This window comes from Rhyacophila brunnea, unplaced genomic scaffold (assembly GCF_057557595.1).
Source record: "Rhyacophila brunnea isolate RB1 unplaced genomic scaffold, BYU_Rbru_1.0 scaffold_88, whole genome shotgun sequence".
Classification (NCBI taxonomy): Eukaryota; Metazoa; Arthropoda; class Insecta; order Trichoptera; family Rhyacophilidae; genus Rhyacophila; species Rhyacophila brunnea.
The window spans coordinates 1,315,210-1,330,581 of record NW_028233359.1 but is presented as its reverse complement, the minus strand read 5'-3'; the positions used below and the strand labels follow the sequence as shown (position 1 = coordinate 1,330,581).

At 35.7% G+C, this 15,372-nt stretch overlaps 1 protein-coding gene across 1 annotated transcript in view; it reads left to right on the top strand.

Annotated features, from left to right (window-relative positions):
• Window positions 1-14,723, top strand: part of LOC147063766 (uncharacterized) — a 76,702-nt gene extending 61,979 nt beyond the window's left edge. Inside the window, exons 2-4 of the mRNA XM_085959343.1 lie at window positions 9,637-9,795; window positions 10,450-10,584; window positions 13,220-14,723. Of these exons, the coding sequence (XP_085815469.1) occupies window positions 9,637-9,795; window positions 10,450-10,584; window positions 13,220-14,572 (1,647 nt within the window). The 3' untranslated portion in view covers window positions 14,573-14,723. The remainder of the gene's footprint in view (window positions 1-9,636; window positions 9,796-10,449; window positions 10,585-13,219) is intronic.
• The last annotated feature ends 649 nt before the right edge of the window (window positions 14,724-15,372 follow it).

Sequence of the window (15,372 nt, the reverse complement as noted above, 5' to 3'; positions counted from 1 at the left end):
CATTGCAAAACTAGGTAGGTAATAAATAATAAATTCAATATTTGCGGTAATGAGAGTAATAGCTAGGAAAATAATTTCACTAAACTATTATAATATAGCGAAATAGGGGTAATGCTGTGGTACCTATGCATCCCGGTGAAAAGCCTAAAACAATTGAAAATATACATTTTTAGTCGATGGATTATTTTATAACTAAGTATTTAATTATTTATTCCGAAATAAACCGAACATAGCGAATACCTTCATATAACATAATTAGGTATTTATATAAGTAGTAAAAGTAATTATTAACATTTATCGTGTAAATAAATATAACATTTGAGGTTCGTATTTTTTGACCACTCAGTACTCCGTCGGTCGTGCCGCATTACGCTACGGTCTTAAATCCCGAATATCCATGTTTTGTCCCGAATATCCGCTATTCTGAGAGAGCGCTAAAAATTTCCCGAATATCCAGAGTGAGTACTTGTAAATAAAACGCATTTTCTGTGAATTTAATGATTTATACCAGTATATTATTCTTGGAATCTATTTTTAGATAATGTCGCAATCATATAGTGTAGAAAGAATGATTGATACATCTACTGATATTAAAATATACGACAATGAAGTTTGTTTTTCGTCTCCTGTAAAATTGACATTTGGTCTATTCGGGAAACAAAACCTATAGCGACGTTGTGACGTGGCTGATCAGTCAATTATCTGGATATCATAGGCAAATCGGTCGGTTTGGATTAGTTGTAAACAACAAAAAAATCGCCATTAGTAAATGAATTTTGAATGTTGGGAAAACACGTGGAATTAACTAAATACTCGTTCAAACACATATAATTGTATAGAATATTCATAATAATTCAATATTCTAGGCTTATAAAGTGATATATCGGCACATTATCAAGTATTTGGTAAATAATGCGAACATTCAAACTTTGCATTCGGAAATTTTGACAGTACAGTCTCGTGTACGAAGAAACACGTAAAATGAATTTAAATTGCCAGAAACCATCAATAAACATATAAAATATCATAGATAACTTATTTATCTTACCTTATTGAATCCTTTTTTTTGCTTATTTATGTAATTTTTGTCCTCTGGAGGCAAATCGGTTGGTTTGGAACAGCTGTGAACAACAACAAAAATCGCCATTAGTCAAGAAATTTTGAATGTTGGAAAAACACGTAGAATTAACTAAATACTAGTTCAAACACATATAAATATATCGAATATTCATAATAATTCAATATTCTAAGCTTATAAAGTAATATATCGGCACATTATCAAAGGGATTGGTAAATAATGAGAACATTCAAACTTTGCATTCGGAAATTTTGACAGTAAAGTTACGTGCATGAAGAAACACGTAAAATTAATTTATATTGCCAGAAACCATAAATAATTATATAAAATATCATAGATAAATTATTTCTCTTACCTTATTGAATCCATTTATTGCTTATTACTGTAATTTTCGTCTTAAAAATCAGTACGTAATTCGGTAAAGTCACACGGGAGAATGATCAAAAATGGCATCTCACAATAATAAAATGAAAGGAGTTTTACCTACCATTAAAACTCTTATTATTCTTGTTGACTCTGAAGTCCCTTGAGATGTTGATCGTATTTTTGCCTTGTGTTCTTCTGCGCTGGCCCCTTTTTACCCCCTTTTCTTCTCGATTATTTACCTCTCTGGTTGTTCATCTTGTTTTTTACCGGCTGGCAGGACTGACGCTTGTATCGTGGCGTGCTTTGTCTTTGGTATTCAATTTGATATGTCTCAAGGAAACCAGGTAGGTGTTCTCTGGACTTCAGAGTCAACAAGAATAATAAGAGTTTTAATGGTAGGTAAAACTCCTTTCATTATTCGCTATTGACTCTGAAGTCCCTTGAGATATCTGTTTGTTATCACCTGGTAAAGCAAGATAGATCCTGCAAGATAAGGTGGATGAACCTAACATGAGAATTAGGTATAACATCTCCTTGCTTTTAGGCTCAGTGTACCGGGCTGAATAGAGAGGTCAATATATTTTGTTCCCCCGCTGTAGAAGTCTGTGTGTCTATCGGTCTCTGGTAAAATGTCTTAAAAGTAGCTTTTGGCGCCAATTACCTCTGTGCAGGATGTCATCTATGGGGTAGTTTTCTAACCATTTTAGAGAGGCGACTGCTGATCGAGTACTGCCTGGTGATTCCTGTACCCCTGCATCAGCGAGTACTGACTTCACCCAATTTCCAATGACTGCTCGAGTCGCAGGTTTTGGGGGGCCTCTTGACGAGATAAATAATGCCGGAATATTACCACCCTCTTCTCTTCTCTCATTGGAAACGCAGATAAGTTTTCGTAGCCAAAAAACTGGATCGATGTTTTGGCAACTGGAACCGCTTAATTTCCATCCAGATTGGCGGTGCCTTGATGTGTCCGTCTTGGAACCAAACACTGGCCATAGAATTATATGGTCGCCATTATCGACTAGGCCATTATCCGCTATACTGAGTAAGGTAAGGTCATGAACCCGTCGTCCCGATGCGAATAATAATAGTATAGCTGTTCTGCGTGAAACCTCATATAGGTTGTATACTAGTGGTGTTGTTTTCTTGAGGTAGTCCACGATTATTCTAGGATCCCAAATCGGTGGTTTTGTAGGTCTAGTCTTGCGGGTGGATATGGCTTTTAACATATGACGCACTACTATGTTACTGCTGATGTCTTTACTGATCATAGGTTTGCAAAAGGTAGCTATGGCTGACTTATGTACAAGAATAGTGTTATATGAAAGACCTTCCTTGTTGTATAAGTGACCCAGGTATCTAGCCACTTCAATCGGCTCGGGGGTATTATAGCTTATCGTGTTGATCATGCACCATGTCTTCCATTTGTCCCATGCCGGTCTATAAGTCTTCAAAGTGGATGGTCGCCAGCCAGAAGTGAGAAGTGATCTGTCCTCTACCGACCAGCTAGAAACTAACTCTGCCCACCCAAAATTATCCATAACTGGAGTGATAGGTCCCGGACTTGTGGAGGTGGATGGTTTGTCACTGTATCCACTAGAAATGACTCCAAGTGCGGGATCGGGTATGGGGGTTCCAGTGATCTCTGCTGTAGGTCTGCGCTCCAAAAACACTTCTTCCACCATGGGGCCACTAGTAAATATTTTCCCCTTGCCATGTTCAGGTGTGCCAATACTTGTGGAATTAGATTCGGTGGCGGGAATATCCAGGCTAGTTTGAAGTCCCACTGTCGGCATCGTGGAACAGTGCAAGAGCATCGTTCGGATTTCGTGAGACATACGTTGCGACAACATGGGCTGTGTTGGACGCGAACAGGTCTACGTCTGGGAGTCCCCATCTTTGAAATAGGGGAGCTGTAGCCGCCATAACTAGGTGCCATTCTGGGATAATTTTGCTGCGTGAGAGATGGTCTGCCACGCAGTTGTATTTTCCTGGAAGGTATTGTGCAGTCAATGATATACTGGCCTGGTTGGCGATTTCCAGGATCTGTCGGCAAAGACTTAGTAGGCTTGCGGACTTTGTGCCCCCTTCGTTGTTGATGTAGGCCACCACTGTTTTGTTGTCGGTTTGTAGGAGTAATTCTGATCCCCTGAGCGTTTGCTCTCGGAGTTGTATGGCTGAAAGTACCGCAAACAGCTCTTTTCGGTTGGAGTGCCACGTGGATTGGCGTTTTGTCCATGTACCTGATAAGTGGTACTCGTCTAACTGCGCTCCCCAGCCTGAATCGGCTGCGTCTGTGGTGAGGAAGTGATTGTAGGTTGCCCTGTGAATCTTTCCTGAGGAGCCCACCGCTCGCATGATGTCCTCTCGAGCTTGTGGAGGAATCGATGTTGATTTGTGAGGGTGGCTCCTCGATAATTGAGCGCTCGTACGTTGTAGACGTCGGCAATGCAACCTCCCCTGTGGAGTGACGAAGGTTGCAAAGTTGAGTCGCCCGAGGAGGCGTTGGGCCTGCCTGAGCGACCAACTTCCTTTTTGGATCTGCAATTGCAGGTGGTGACGAAGTGATGTGCACTTCTCTGTTGATAGATATTTCCGATTGTTGTGAGTATCCCACGTGATACGTGATACGTCGCAGTAGAACGATAGTGGCGAACTTGGCGACAAAAAAACAAACTTCACCGCTCATTTTGAGGTGAACCGATTTCTCTACCGTGAAATGATAACATCGCGTCTCGCGTACTCTTGAAGAATGAGATTGGAGAGAGACAGCACTTTAACGTTTAAACAACTATTGTCACGATAGTTTAAAATGATCACGATTGCTGTAAATAAATCCATACACGTGCACGGGCACTATTAATCTACCTATGCTGCTAGATATGTGTGTCTTACTAAAAGATACTCCGTTTTTAAACGAATATAGCTAACTGTCAAAAACATTTAGTGATTGTATTTAACTTACTTCATAATATCATAGCATATAATATACCTACTCAAATTGTTGTAATAAAATAATAAGCATTGTATGGGTAAGTGATTATTTTTTAACTCTGTTAACGAAACGTACGCTAACTTCTCTTTAATAAGTAATAACATAATATAGGTACTCCAATTCTCCTACAAATAACATATATATATATATAACGATACATGGGCTATTCTATACTATTTTTATTATATTGTGATCTTATAGTATTATGTTCCTTTCAGTACCCCGCAAAATCTGAGAAATACTGTGGGTTTGTTGACGTCAAGCGCGAGCTTATCGAAGATACAGTAAACCCATTTTATGATGAAGATCCTCAACCAGGATGCTCGTATTCAGATTGCAGACCAGTACAACAGGTATGTCCGATTTTAGATGTAAAGATTTCATCTCCTCGGTGACGTCTTCTGTCGAAGGTCGGCAACCGAATTGCATTCTATCTCAATTCTGGATCAGCTACAACTATAACTCTGTGTCACTTCTACATTGAAGTCAGGTCAGTGCTCGAAATGGACCGGAACGCACCGGAGCACCGTTGCGGTTCGTGCAATCGGTAAAGTTATCGTTTCGTCTCGTGGAAAAAACAATTTGACCGTCTGACCTAGATAGGCCATATAACAAAAAAATTAACACATTAATTTTCAGAAAATTGTCAAGCGCTCCGGTTCGTAAACTTTTCCATTTCAAGCGCTGGTGTAGGTAGGTACTCTAGTTAGGTACTTACCTTCATATAAGTACTTGAATTAGTTTAGTATTTGAACGTTGTACCTGTGTGTGCTAAAGAAGCAGACGACTATAGTATTAAGATTTTTTCATTATCACATTTGAAACCTAAAACTCCAAACCCTTCAAACTCCATAGTTTGTATGTTATTTTTTTTTGTTAAATACCTATGCTTATTTCGTTTGTGTGAGCGCATTAACTTGTTTTATGCGTGTAAAAAGTAAACCGGATACGGTTTGAGATTTGACGTTTGCCTTAGTGTTCCAATGAAAATCATACCATTCCAAACTGTCAAAAATGGTTTGGAATGAAACGTCAAACCAATTATGACGATCCATAGACTAATGACGATCTGTTAAAATTAAAGTGATGAAAAGCCTTATTCGGCATTTTTATATCGTGAGCTGCTCATATTAATATTTTAGACATTTACACCATAGTTCACTTGAAATAGGTATTTATATTAGGTATATCTTAATAATCAATACCTACCTATTATTCATAAGTTACCATAGGTACGCGAACAAGAGATCGCATTTGATCTTATTATCCCAAAATTCCAGCCATATTTTCTATGCAAAGAGTTCGATTTAATATCATTAGGTAACCACCCATGTTATCATGTCAGAATTTATCTTCATTTTATTTATATTTTGTAACGGAGATTCTAAACTACAAACTGTGTTAAATCAACCCGGAATGATCAGGTTTTATATTACCTAACGAAGTTTATCAATTTGTGTTCGATTGTTGTCAGAGTCACAATATTCATGAAGCATTATTTATATTTTGTACATTTAAAATTAATGAATACGACAGTTAACTTTGTGTTATTGTAGACGCCGAGCTATAGGTTCAAATTTCATAACAAGTTGACATTTTAATAAATGTGTTGCTGTTTTAGAGACAAACAAGTTATTGAATTATTTTTGAGTATCGGCAACACTAATTAGTAGGTAGTCAGAAATCGCGTTCCCGTGGAAATTCTGCCAAAAAAATCCAACTGTCCGGTTTGATTGGTTTGATTCAGTGTCAATGGAACGAAACATTCTTATTATATTGTAATTGAATCTGCAAGTATAGTAACACGACAATGACTAATAATTTTATCGCTCAAACTAAAGGCCGGTTCGTATTAGTCGAGCAATTTAGTCGGGTGGCAAGTAATTTAGCAACTAAACATGTATGAACAGAAATTTAGTCGAGTAATTATTTAGTAAAATCATTTAGTCGAGTCAAGCAATTTTGTTCAAATTTTTCGGTCAAGTAGCGACCCCCACCACCTCTCACTAAATACCAAACAAGCCTCGAGACAAGTCTGAACACGTTATCTTTAGCTAGGTTCATTAGTTGTCGTAGAATTTCTTCCTCTAATTCTTCTCATATATGTAGCCATTACAAATGAATTTATTAACTTAAACGGTGGCTTAAACGTTGGAATATCACGTCGTGGGTCCCAGGTTCGAATCCTGAGTCTGGCAAGTACAAATATTGTTTTTCAATTTGTGTGTGAGTCAGGGTATGGACCTAATAGGTTGAGGAAGTGGCTGACATCCATTTCTCGTAAAAAACAAAACCTGTTAATACAACCTCTGGTCTGTGGAGGCCCCAATGATCCTATTAGGATCGTGACATGACCCGGCTCGCGGCTAGCTCTTAAATGTGGCCGGGCTGTCACTAAGGATGCAGAGGATGAACTGGGGAGGTGTGGTTCTCCCTTGTAATAATACAACTTTTGATTCCCCAAATAAAACTCTCAGTTGGTGTGGTACCGAATTTATTCAGGTTCTAGTTCACGGCTTCACAATAAAGTTATCTGTCATTGTTCTCGCAATTAAATCCCATTAAAGTGTCAGTAAACTATTTATTTGTTCGCTATAGGATCTCTGTGAAATCTTTCACAAGTTTCCAAAAAGTCACACCTAACTCAGGGAATGTATACGCAGATATTCTTTGAATATTTTTATTTCACGAAATATTTTCTCGTAAGAAAAATTATAATTTATTCTTTAGACACATAGTATTGGATTTATAAAAAGAATAGAATTTATTTTATTGTTGTTTACAAATTTTATTTATATTTACAGCATGTTTACAAATATTTATTTGTGTTTACAAACTTGTTTACAAAAGGTTTGTTTATGTTTACAAACTTGTTCACAGTTGTTTATTTATATTGACAAATTTATTTACTCAAATTTGATTTTATAATTATTGTTTACTTAATAAAGTTTCAAAAATTTATTTTATAATCCCGAAATAATTTCTAAAATTTATTATTACAAACTGAATTTATTAATTTGTTTTTATCAAACAAATTCGATCGCGTAATTTATTCCGATTACGTCACCTCGTACGATGCGTAATGAAAAAGAAAATTACTCCGCGACACACGTCACTACCGACAGATACGTGGTATTCGCGTTACGTTTCGCCCGCCGAAGGGGACTTACTTTACGTATATATCGCGAATGCTACTGAGAACCATGTCTCGCAAACTTGCAGAGAGGACTGCTGCTCTGCTGAAGATCGCTGGTGAATAGTGTAGAAAACTAACGAATATACGGAAAAAAGTGTCACCTTTTATACCCTCAGGATAGAGGTTTAATAGGAAACAGTCCGTAAAGGATGGAAGATCTATCCCTTTCTCTCATGAGATAAATTTACGTATATCTCCCGTTCCTGACAACTTTCTAATAGAGATAACTTCCACTTTAGTCGGGTTGAATTTACTCTACTTTATTTTTGCAAAATAAGGTTTCAATAGGGGTGTTTTTAACACCTTCTAGAACATGTTTCTTAAATGCGCAGTTACGATGACGTAACCAAAACAGTTGATTTTATATAATTTTTCGTGTTCAAACGAAGGGGAAAGTTTTTAGCTTTCCAACGAGGTATCGGAATAGGTATTCGTGTACTAGATAAGGGGATGGCAGTCTTTAAATTTAAAACGTCAGAACGAAAGGGTTACACCCACGTCCTGGTCCTTTCCACCACTCTCGGCCATTTTAGGCCAATAGAATTTTACTAAGTTTTAATAAAACTGTTTGGTCCCTCTGAGACTTCTTTATTCGATAATTACCTTTCGGGCAAATATTATTACGAAAAAATACTATAATTTCATACTCAACACTTACACGTAAGTATATAAATGTTCGATTTTAACAAGATGTTAATTATGAGTAATTACCAATTTATTTAATCTTTCACAGTAGCTTTTTAATAGTAATTTAAATGCAATCTTTAATCTATTTTTGTCTCGCGACGTGAATCAGCTGGGCGGCGCATTCGACCGAAATAGAATTTCCTAAAAGTTCAAGGTCGCGCGTTAATTTGTGTTTTTAGTTGCGATATTTGATTCTTTTATTTACCTAGGATGCGATTAAGATTTATTATTGTTAATGGGTAGAAACCCATCTATACCATAATCTCAAGTTTTTCTAATAGTTACTTTTATAATATTTATTATAGTTAGCGAGTTATAGTATGACTAAAGTCTATAACTAATAATTACGCGTCTATAAACATAGGTACGCGTTTGTAACATTTTTATAACGATAGTTTGCTTCTATCTTGTTTTAATAAAATTAGTGTTAAAATTCTTTACTCATAATTACACAGTACATAAATTTATAAATGTTAAATTTTCTTTTTCAATTTCCATACATTTCTATTACTTATATAAAAATTATTCAAGCATGTACTTGTCAAATTTTACGTAAACCATCTCTCCCATAACTTATTTTCTAAGTTTAATGGAGATTACGTCGAAATTCACGACGTGACATTTCGAGGCCTGTGATCACAGTGTTACATTTACACTCGATCAGTCTCGATTTTCTGAAGCGAAACTTTTACGTAAAATTTTTATTACATTTACAAAAGAAAAGGTTAACAACATACATTTTACTTTCTACTACTAAGCGATTACGCTACTGGTTACCTGTTCATGGTCTTTTTCGACCATTTCACCCCTGCTCCTTCCATAGTTTAGAACCATGGGACTTATATATCCTGTTTGTACTTTGTCGTGAGGTTGTCGCACGGCTATTGAGAAGTAGAATTGACTATTAGGCTAGATTTTTATAGTTTTGTCGTTAAACCATACTCTGCCATAAACACTAACTGAAGGTCGGCGTTTTTGTTCGTGTCACTAACCTAACCCGCTCCTGAGTGTGTGATAATGCTGCATCGAAATGTATGGAAATATCAAACTCTAAAAAATTACAAAAATTATTCGATCTGGAAGCATCTCCGCCGACAGAAAAGGGTATTTAACGTTATTGTCTACGTGGGATAAACTGTTTCCAAACAAAATAATAAATGGTCATGCGGTCATCTGCGGCACTATAACCGAAATACATTTATTATGTACCTACTTACCAATCCATTGTGATTATAACTATTGAACACTTAATGAAGTTACGTTAGCTGAAACTGGTTTTACTGTGTATACAATGTGTAATAATGCCTCTTTCAGTCCCTTGAAGCGGACCTGTCTGATATAAACTCTAAGACAAATGATCAACCAACCGTCATCAAGCGCGAGATTATCGAAAATATAATTGACCCATTATATTGTGATGGTGACGATCCTCAACCGGGTTGTTCATATTCAGATGTCATCCCAATACGTGAGGTTGGTTCAATTATTGTATAATGTGTTATTTTTCTTACCATGGTGCAGCCTTATATCGAAGGTTGGAATTTGCAATATATATTATGTTTTAAACTTAGAGCCGTTTCACACACGACACCAATGCCTAGAGACGCTACATGAATAGGCGCTTTCAGCCGGAGACACGAATAAATGAATAAAAAACAGGTAAATAGTTATGTCAAAGCAATCGCTGTGGACAAATATTCTAAAGCAGGTTATTTTATGGCGGGCAGGCCGTAAAACCCAAGATTTACAAAGCGTTCTGACGTCCTGCAATATTGGATGCACGTTATAGTTGCGTAACAGACAATGCATATTATTAACATACAGACGTAACTATTGAAAAATAACACATTTCTTAGTTTATCCCATAATTTTCCATATTAAACATCTATCTGTAGCCTGTCATACCATACCAGGTAGGTTAAGCCAGTTCCCTGGTGCGAATATTGTAAAAAAAATAATCAAAACAATATTTTAATTGTTTGAAATATCGCTCGGTGAGTATATTATATTCGCATGCCAAATAAAGTTATACATTAGCGGTCACTGATAGCAGAAGATAGACTTGTAGGCGGCCTACTTTGGCTGAACTGTGATACTGTTGCATAATATTAATAATGTTGTTTTCAGAATCGCGAAAACGTTCTGATAAATATAAAGTCAGAAAATGTAGGAGTGGTCATCAAAAAAGAATTTGTTGTCAATGCAATCCGCCCAATCGATAATGGTAATACTCAACGTGACTGCTCGAATCCATTAGAACAGGTACGTTCCAATTATTATAAATGTGTTTTAAGCCCGATAGAACTTTAAACTGTAAAAAATAACACAAGATAAATTTTGATAGTTTTTTTAATTTAAAAGACAGACGTGCATGGCATTTACATTTTTAATGGTTTATGACATATTGCCACTGCAGCTGTTCTCAACGAAGCAAATCCTGGTCGCCCAATTTAGTCCAATTTTTTCGTGCAATGCCAGTTGTATAACACGAATAATGTTGGCTTTCAATGCGCCAATTTGCTTAACTATCAGCATCAGCCAGTGAATTCGCAAACCTCCACAGAAAATATCGCCTGACTTTAGAGATCAATTGACAGGTCCATCTATGGAACTAACTTATCCCCAAAATTTGATACCGATGAGTGCTGTCGTGGTATGGCACATTTCGTCCGGATGATTTTCATTAGGTATATTCTCAAAAATATTATTAATCAATGTTCCACAACGCAATCTTCAGCCTCATTTTGAAGAAATATTGTCCGGTAATGCAATCAAGGGACATTTATGGATCGATCTCAATCCACGTGCGGCATATTTCCATACTAACAAAGCTGTTAAGCTACAATGAGCTAAATCACTAAACGCAATTTTGCGAGAAAATGCAATTATAGGTTGCGCGAATCGACAACATATTATTTTATAGGTAGATTTAGTAAATTTGTCAACGTGACTCTATTCGTGTTTTTTTGCTAGACTTAACCAATCAGTAATGTCATGAAGTCAACGGGTGTCACACATCACACAACGATTTGACTGTTATAGACTATTTTCGACAGTTTTAGACCATTAGACTATCTTAGCAAAAAAAAACACTTAGAGTCTGATACAGAAACATTTGTCTTAACGCAGATTTCCTCAGGACAAAACACTATGCACAAACATCGTCCTTAGCTAAGATCATGTTGTCTATGGTTCACCTCGTCTTAAAGCTTCGGTCGTTTTTTCTATTGAAAATAATACCATGTTGAAAAATTCTCTTTCCTATAGGTAATTATTATTTTATAATTGTTAAACGATGACAAAAATATGACCACTGCACTTTTTAAATGCAATAACTATTAATACATATTAATATTTAATTATAATACTCTTATGTTTCCGTTGTAAGTCATTATACGTGATTCTACAGGCACAGCAAGATATTTTATTAACATGGTAACTCTTGTTTCTTGCGCGGTATCCGGCGAACATGAGAGGGGGAGAAAAAAAAAAAGAATAGGCCTGTCTATCCATTGAAAAAGTGTCGATACATGGAATGGGTATCGTATCGAAAGAAAGTATCGTCCTTTAAGGAAAGGATGGCCCACACAACCTGAACCGGGCCCCCACTCCCCAGGCCAGGATTTTTAAGTTTACTTAGGATTTAAAGCAATGTGACGCTCAATATTAGCGTTATCAAAATGAATGCTGTATTTTGAAAACGTTACAAGTCACTATTGTGTTTTAGTCAAAATATTGAAAACAATCCTATAGGTATAAAAAATAAATAGGTAGGTAGATGTAAAATATATAATTTTATAGCAAATGTTAACCGTTGTCTTTAAAAAAAACTACTAACATTTGTGTATTTAGGTAATATGAAGATTTTTGCAACTTATGTCACTATTTTTTAAAATGTGTCGAGCAACGTTATCGAAATACAGCATTCAAACGGTGTTCGAGGTAAAATGAAGGATATTCACTGTATTTTTTTTGTCATTTTGTGTATTTTTTAATATATGTATATATTAAAAGGTCCGCAGTCCCCATTCACTGAGGACCATTTCATTAATATTTAATTATCACATTTAAATAACATGCTAATTATATCTAATGTCCATCTGATGGGCAACGCACCAGTTGCGTTGGACGCAGTGAATGGGTCATTTTTATACGACCCAAGTCGGTGTGTCAATTGAATTAACTATTGGTGAGTGTGCACAGTGCCCGAAGATGCCGAAAGGAGATACCCATGTCGCAAAAAACGATTCAAATGGAATAGTACAAAACTTAAAACCATTAGAATTTATATCTATTTGAATTGCAGAGTTGTCAAGTATCGCGACATACGATAATAAAAAAATGCATCGTACTACTATTGTTAAAATCGTTGAAATAAATAGTGCGCAGGCGACTTTTTTAGTATTAGAGCAAATTTGTGATGTGTGTTTATTTCACTTATCTGATTGACCCCCAGGCTAGAGCCCTGTTAGCCCCCCACCTTGGGGGGGACTTGTTTGTAACAATCGTTGTTAAATTATGGTTGTTTGCGAAGGATTATTTATAATTTTATTATATATCCATCGTTATCGAAAGAAATTATCAATAGCAAAATATCGATGTATCTTTCATAAAGTATTGATACTTCAAAATATCGATATTTTTGTTACGGTCCTGCACTCATGCGTAATACGGAAGGGGGCGTGTTCATAACAAAAGTAGTCTATGGTTAAGGATTCCTTAACTCTATACTCAGGATTGTCTATAGTTAAGTCATCCTTTTCGGCGACTTATTCTTAGGAACGATTTCTTAGATTCTGCATGCGGCCCCTAGCATTTACAACTGTTAAAACAAAAATTATTTTTATTTGCTTGTAATACTGTTGAATTAAAATATACAACCCTATTCTTTTTGTAGATTTCTTCCCAGCAATGTTTCACATATAATCCATTGGACGTAGATAGAAAAGATGCGCTTGACAATAACCTGACCAATAACAGCATAACAGATTCAACCAATACAATGGAAAATATGATACAATATTCAGAGATAACTACAGATGAACTAAACGTAAAACAGGAAGTTTTGAAATTATACTTGCCAAAGGTGGTTCAAATTGTGTTGAGAAGAGTTACATATTTTCCACGTAACTTTATTTGCAATAATTGCTATGGAGTGTTTGAATCTGTAAATCATCTAAATAGTCACTACATTTCATGCACGTCTCAGCAACCTAAGTTATATCAAACACATATTAGTAAAAAACCACATCAGTGCGATGTGTGTTTTAAAATTTTTCTGCAAATTGGTAACCTTAAACAACATAAAATGACACACACCGGTGAAAAACCATATCAATGCGATGTGTGTTTTAAAAAGTTCAACGCAAATAGTAAACTGAAAAGACATAAAATTATGCACACTGGTGAAAAACCACATCAATGCGATGTATGTTTAAAGAATTTCCAGGACATTGGTTATCTCAAAATACATAAAATGACACACACTGGTGAAAAGCCACATCAATGCGATGTTTGTTTAAAGAATTTTAGGCAAATTGGTGATCTCAAAAAACATAATATGACACATACTGGTGAAAAACCACATCAATGTGATGTATGTTTTAAAAAATTCTCTCGAATTGCTCACCTTATAAATCATAAATTTACACATACTGGTAATAAACCTCATCAATGCGATGTGTGTTTTAAAAAGTTCAACGCAAGTGAACTAAAATTACATAAAATGACACATACTGGTGAAAAACCATATCAATGCGATATGTGTTTTAAAAAATTTGTCTCAAATAGTTATCTCAAAAAACATAAAATGACACACACTGGTGAAAAACCACATCAATGTCATGTATGTTCTAAACAATTCTCTCAAATGTCTCGTCTTGAAGGTCATATAATGACTCATACTGGTGAAAAACCATATCAATGCGATGTGTGTTTCAAAATTTTTGTCTCAATTAGAGATCTCAAAATACATAAAATGACACATACTGGTGAGAAACGACATCAATGTCATCTATGTTCTAAACAATTCTCTCGAATTTCTCATCTTAAAGGTCATATAATGACTCATACTGGTGAAAAACCTCATCAATGTCATGTGTGTTCTAAAAAATTCTCTCGAATTACTCATCTTAAGGGTCATATAATGACACATACTGGTGAAAAACCACATCAATGCGATGTTTGTTTAAAGAATTTCCAGAATATGTGGAATCTCAAAATACATAAAATGACACTGCACTGCAACTAATTGCAATACTGAATTGTGAAACCTGTATGTGCCAATATTTTAATTAGTATTCCTGCTATATTATTAGTCACTTAATATTGTAATAATTATTGTTCACCATTTTATTTGTTTTTCATTATTACTGAAAAAATAAAGGGTTTGTCCCAAACTAAACTGAACATCTTACATGTAAATATGTAACAACCAAATTAATAATCTGTAACTAATTATCAAAATGTATGGAAGTGTGAAAGAGTGGTTGGATGATTTGCTATTTGGCAGGTATTAAAAGTAATATTTGAGACTAGTTTTATGACAAAATGCGGTATGTCATAAGCAAGCGGGCTTCTTTCCATTATTTACAAATTTGGATTTAGGTATAAAAAAATTACACAATTTCGTTTGAGGATTTTTGGTCTCTAGATTATAACTTATTATTAAATTAATGGAGTAGAGAATGTTCGGTTGATGTACGTTGCGCTAGGGGAGGCCTTTTTCCAGCACTAGATCGACCCAGGCTATTGATGATGACGATGATAGTAATAGAGTGTACTAAGCTAGTTTTACGAGTGTTTTAATTAAAAATAATAAAATTATCAAAAAGGAAAAAAGCCGTTCTGTTTTTAACCCACTTATTTAAAAATACTTGGCAATGTGTATGTACAAAATGTATGGCAAGTGACGTTACCCCGGTCCTGGTATTACCACAAAGGCGTCGTACCTTCAATCCGCCCTGCCCTCAGACCAGGTTGAGAACCTTTGCTTAAGCTAGCTCAGCCTCTTAAGTCGGAGGGGGTAATCAGCTAAAAGTTCTTATCGAC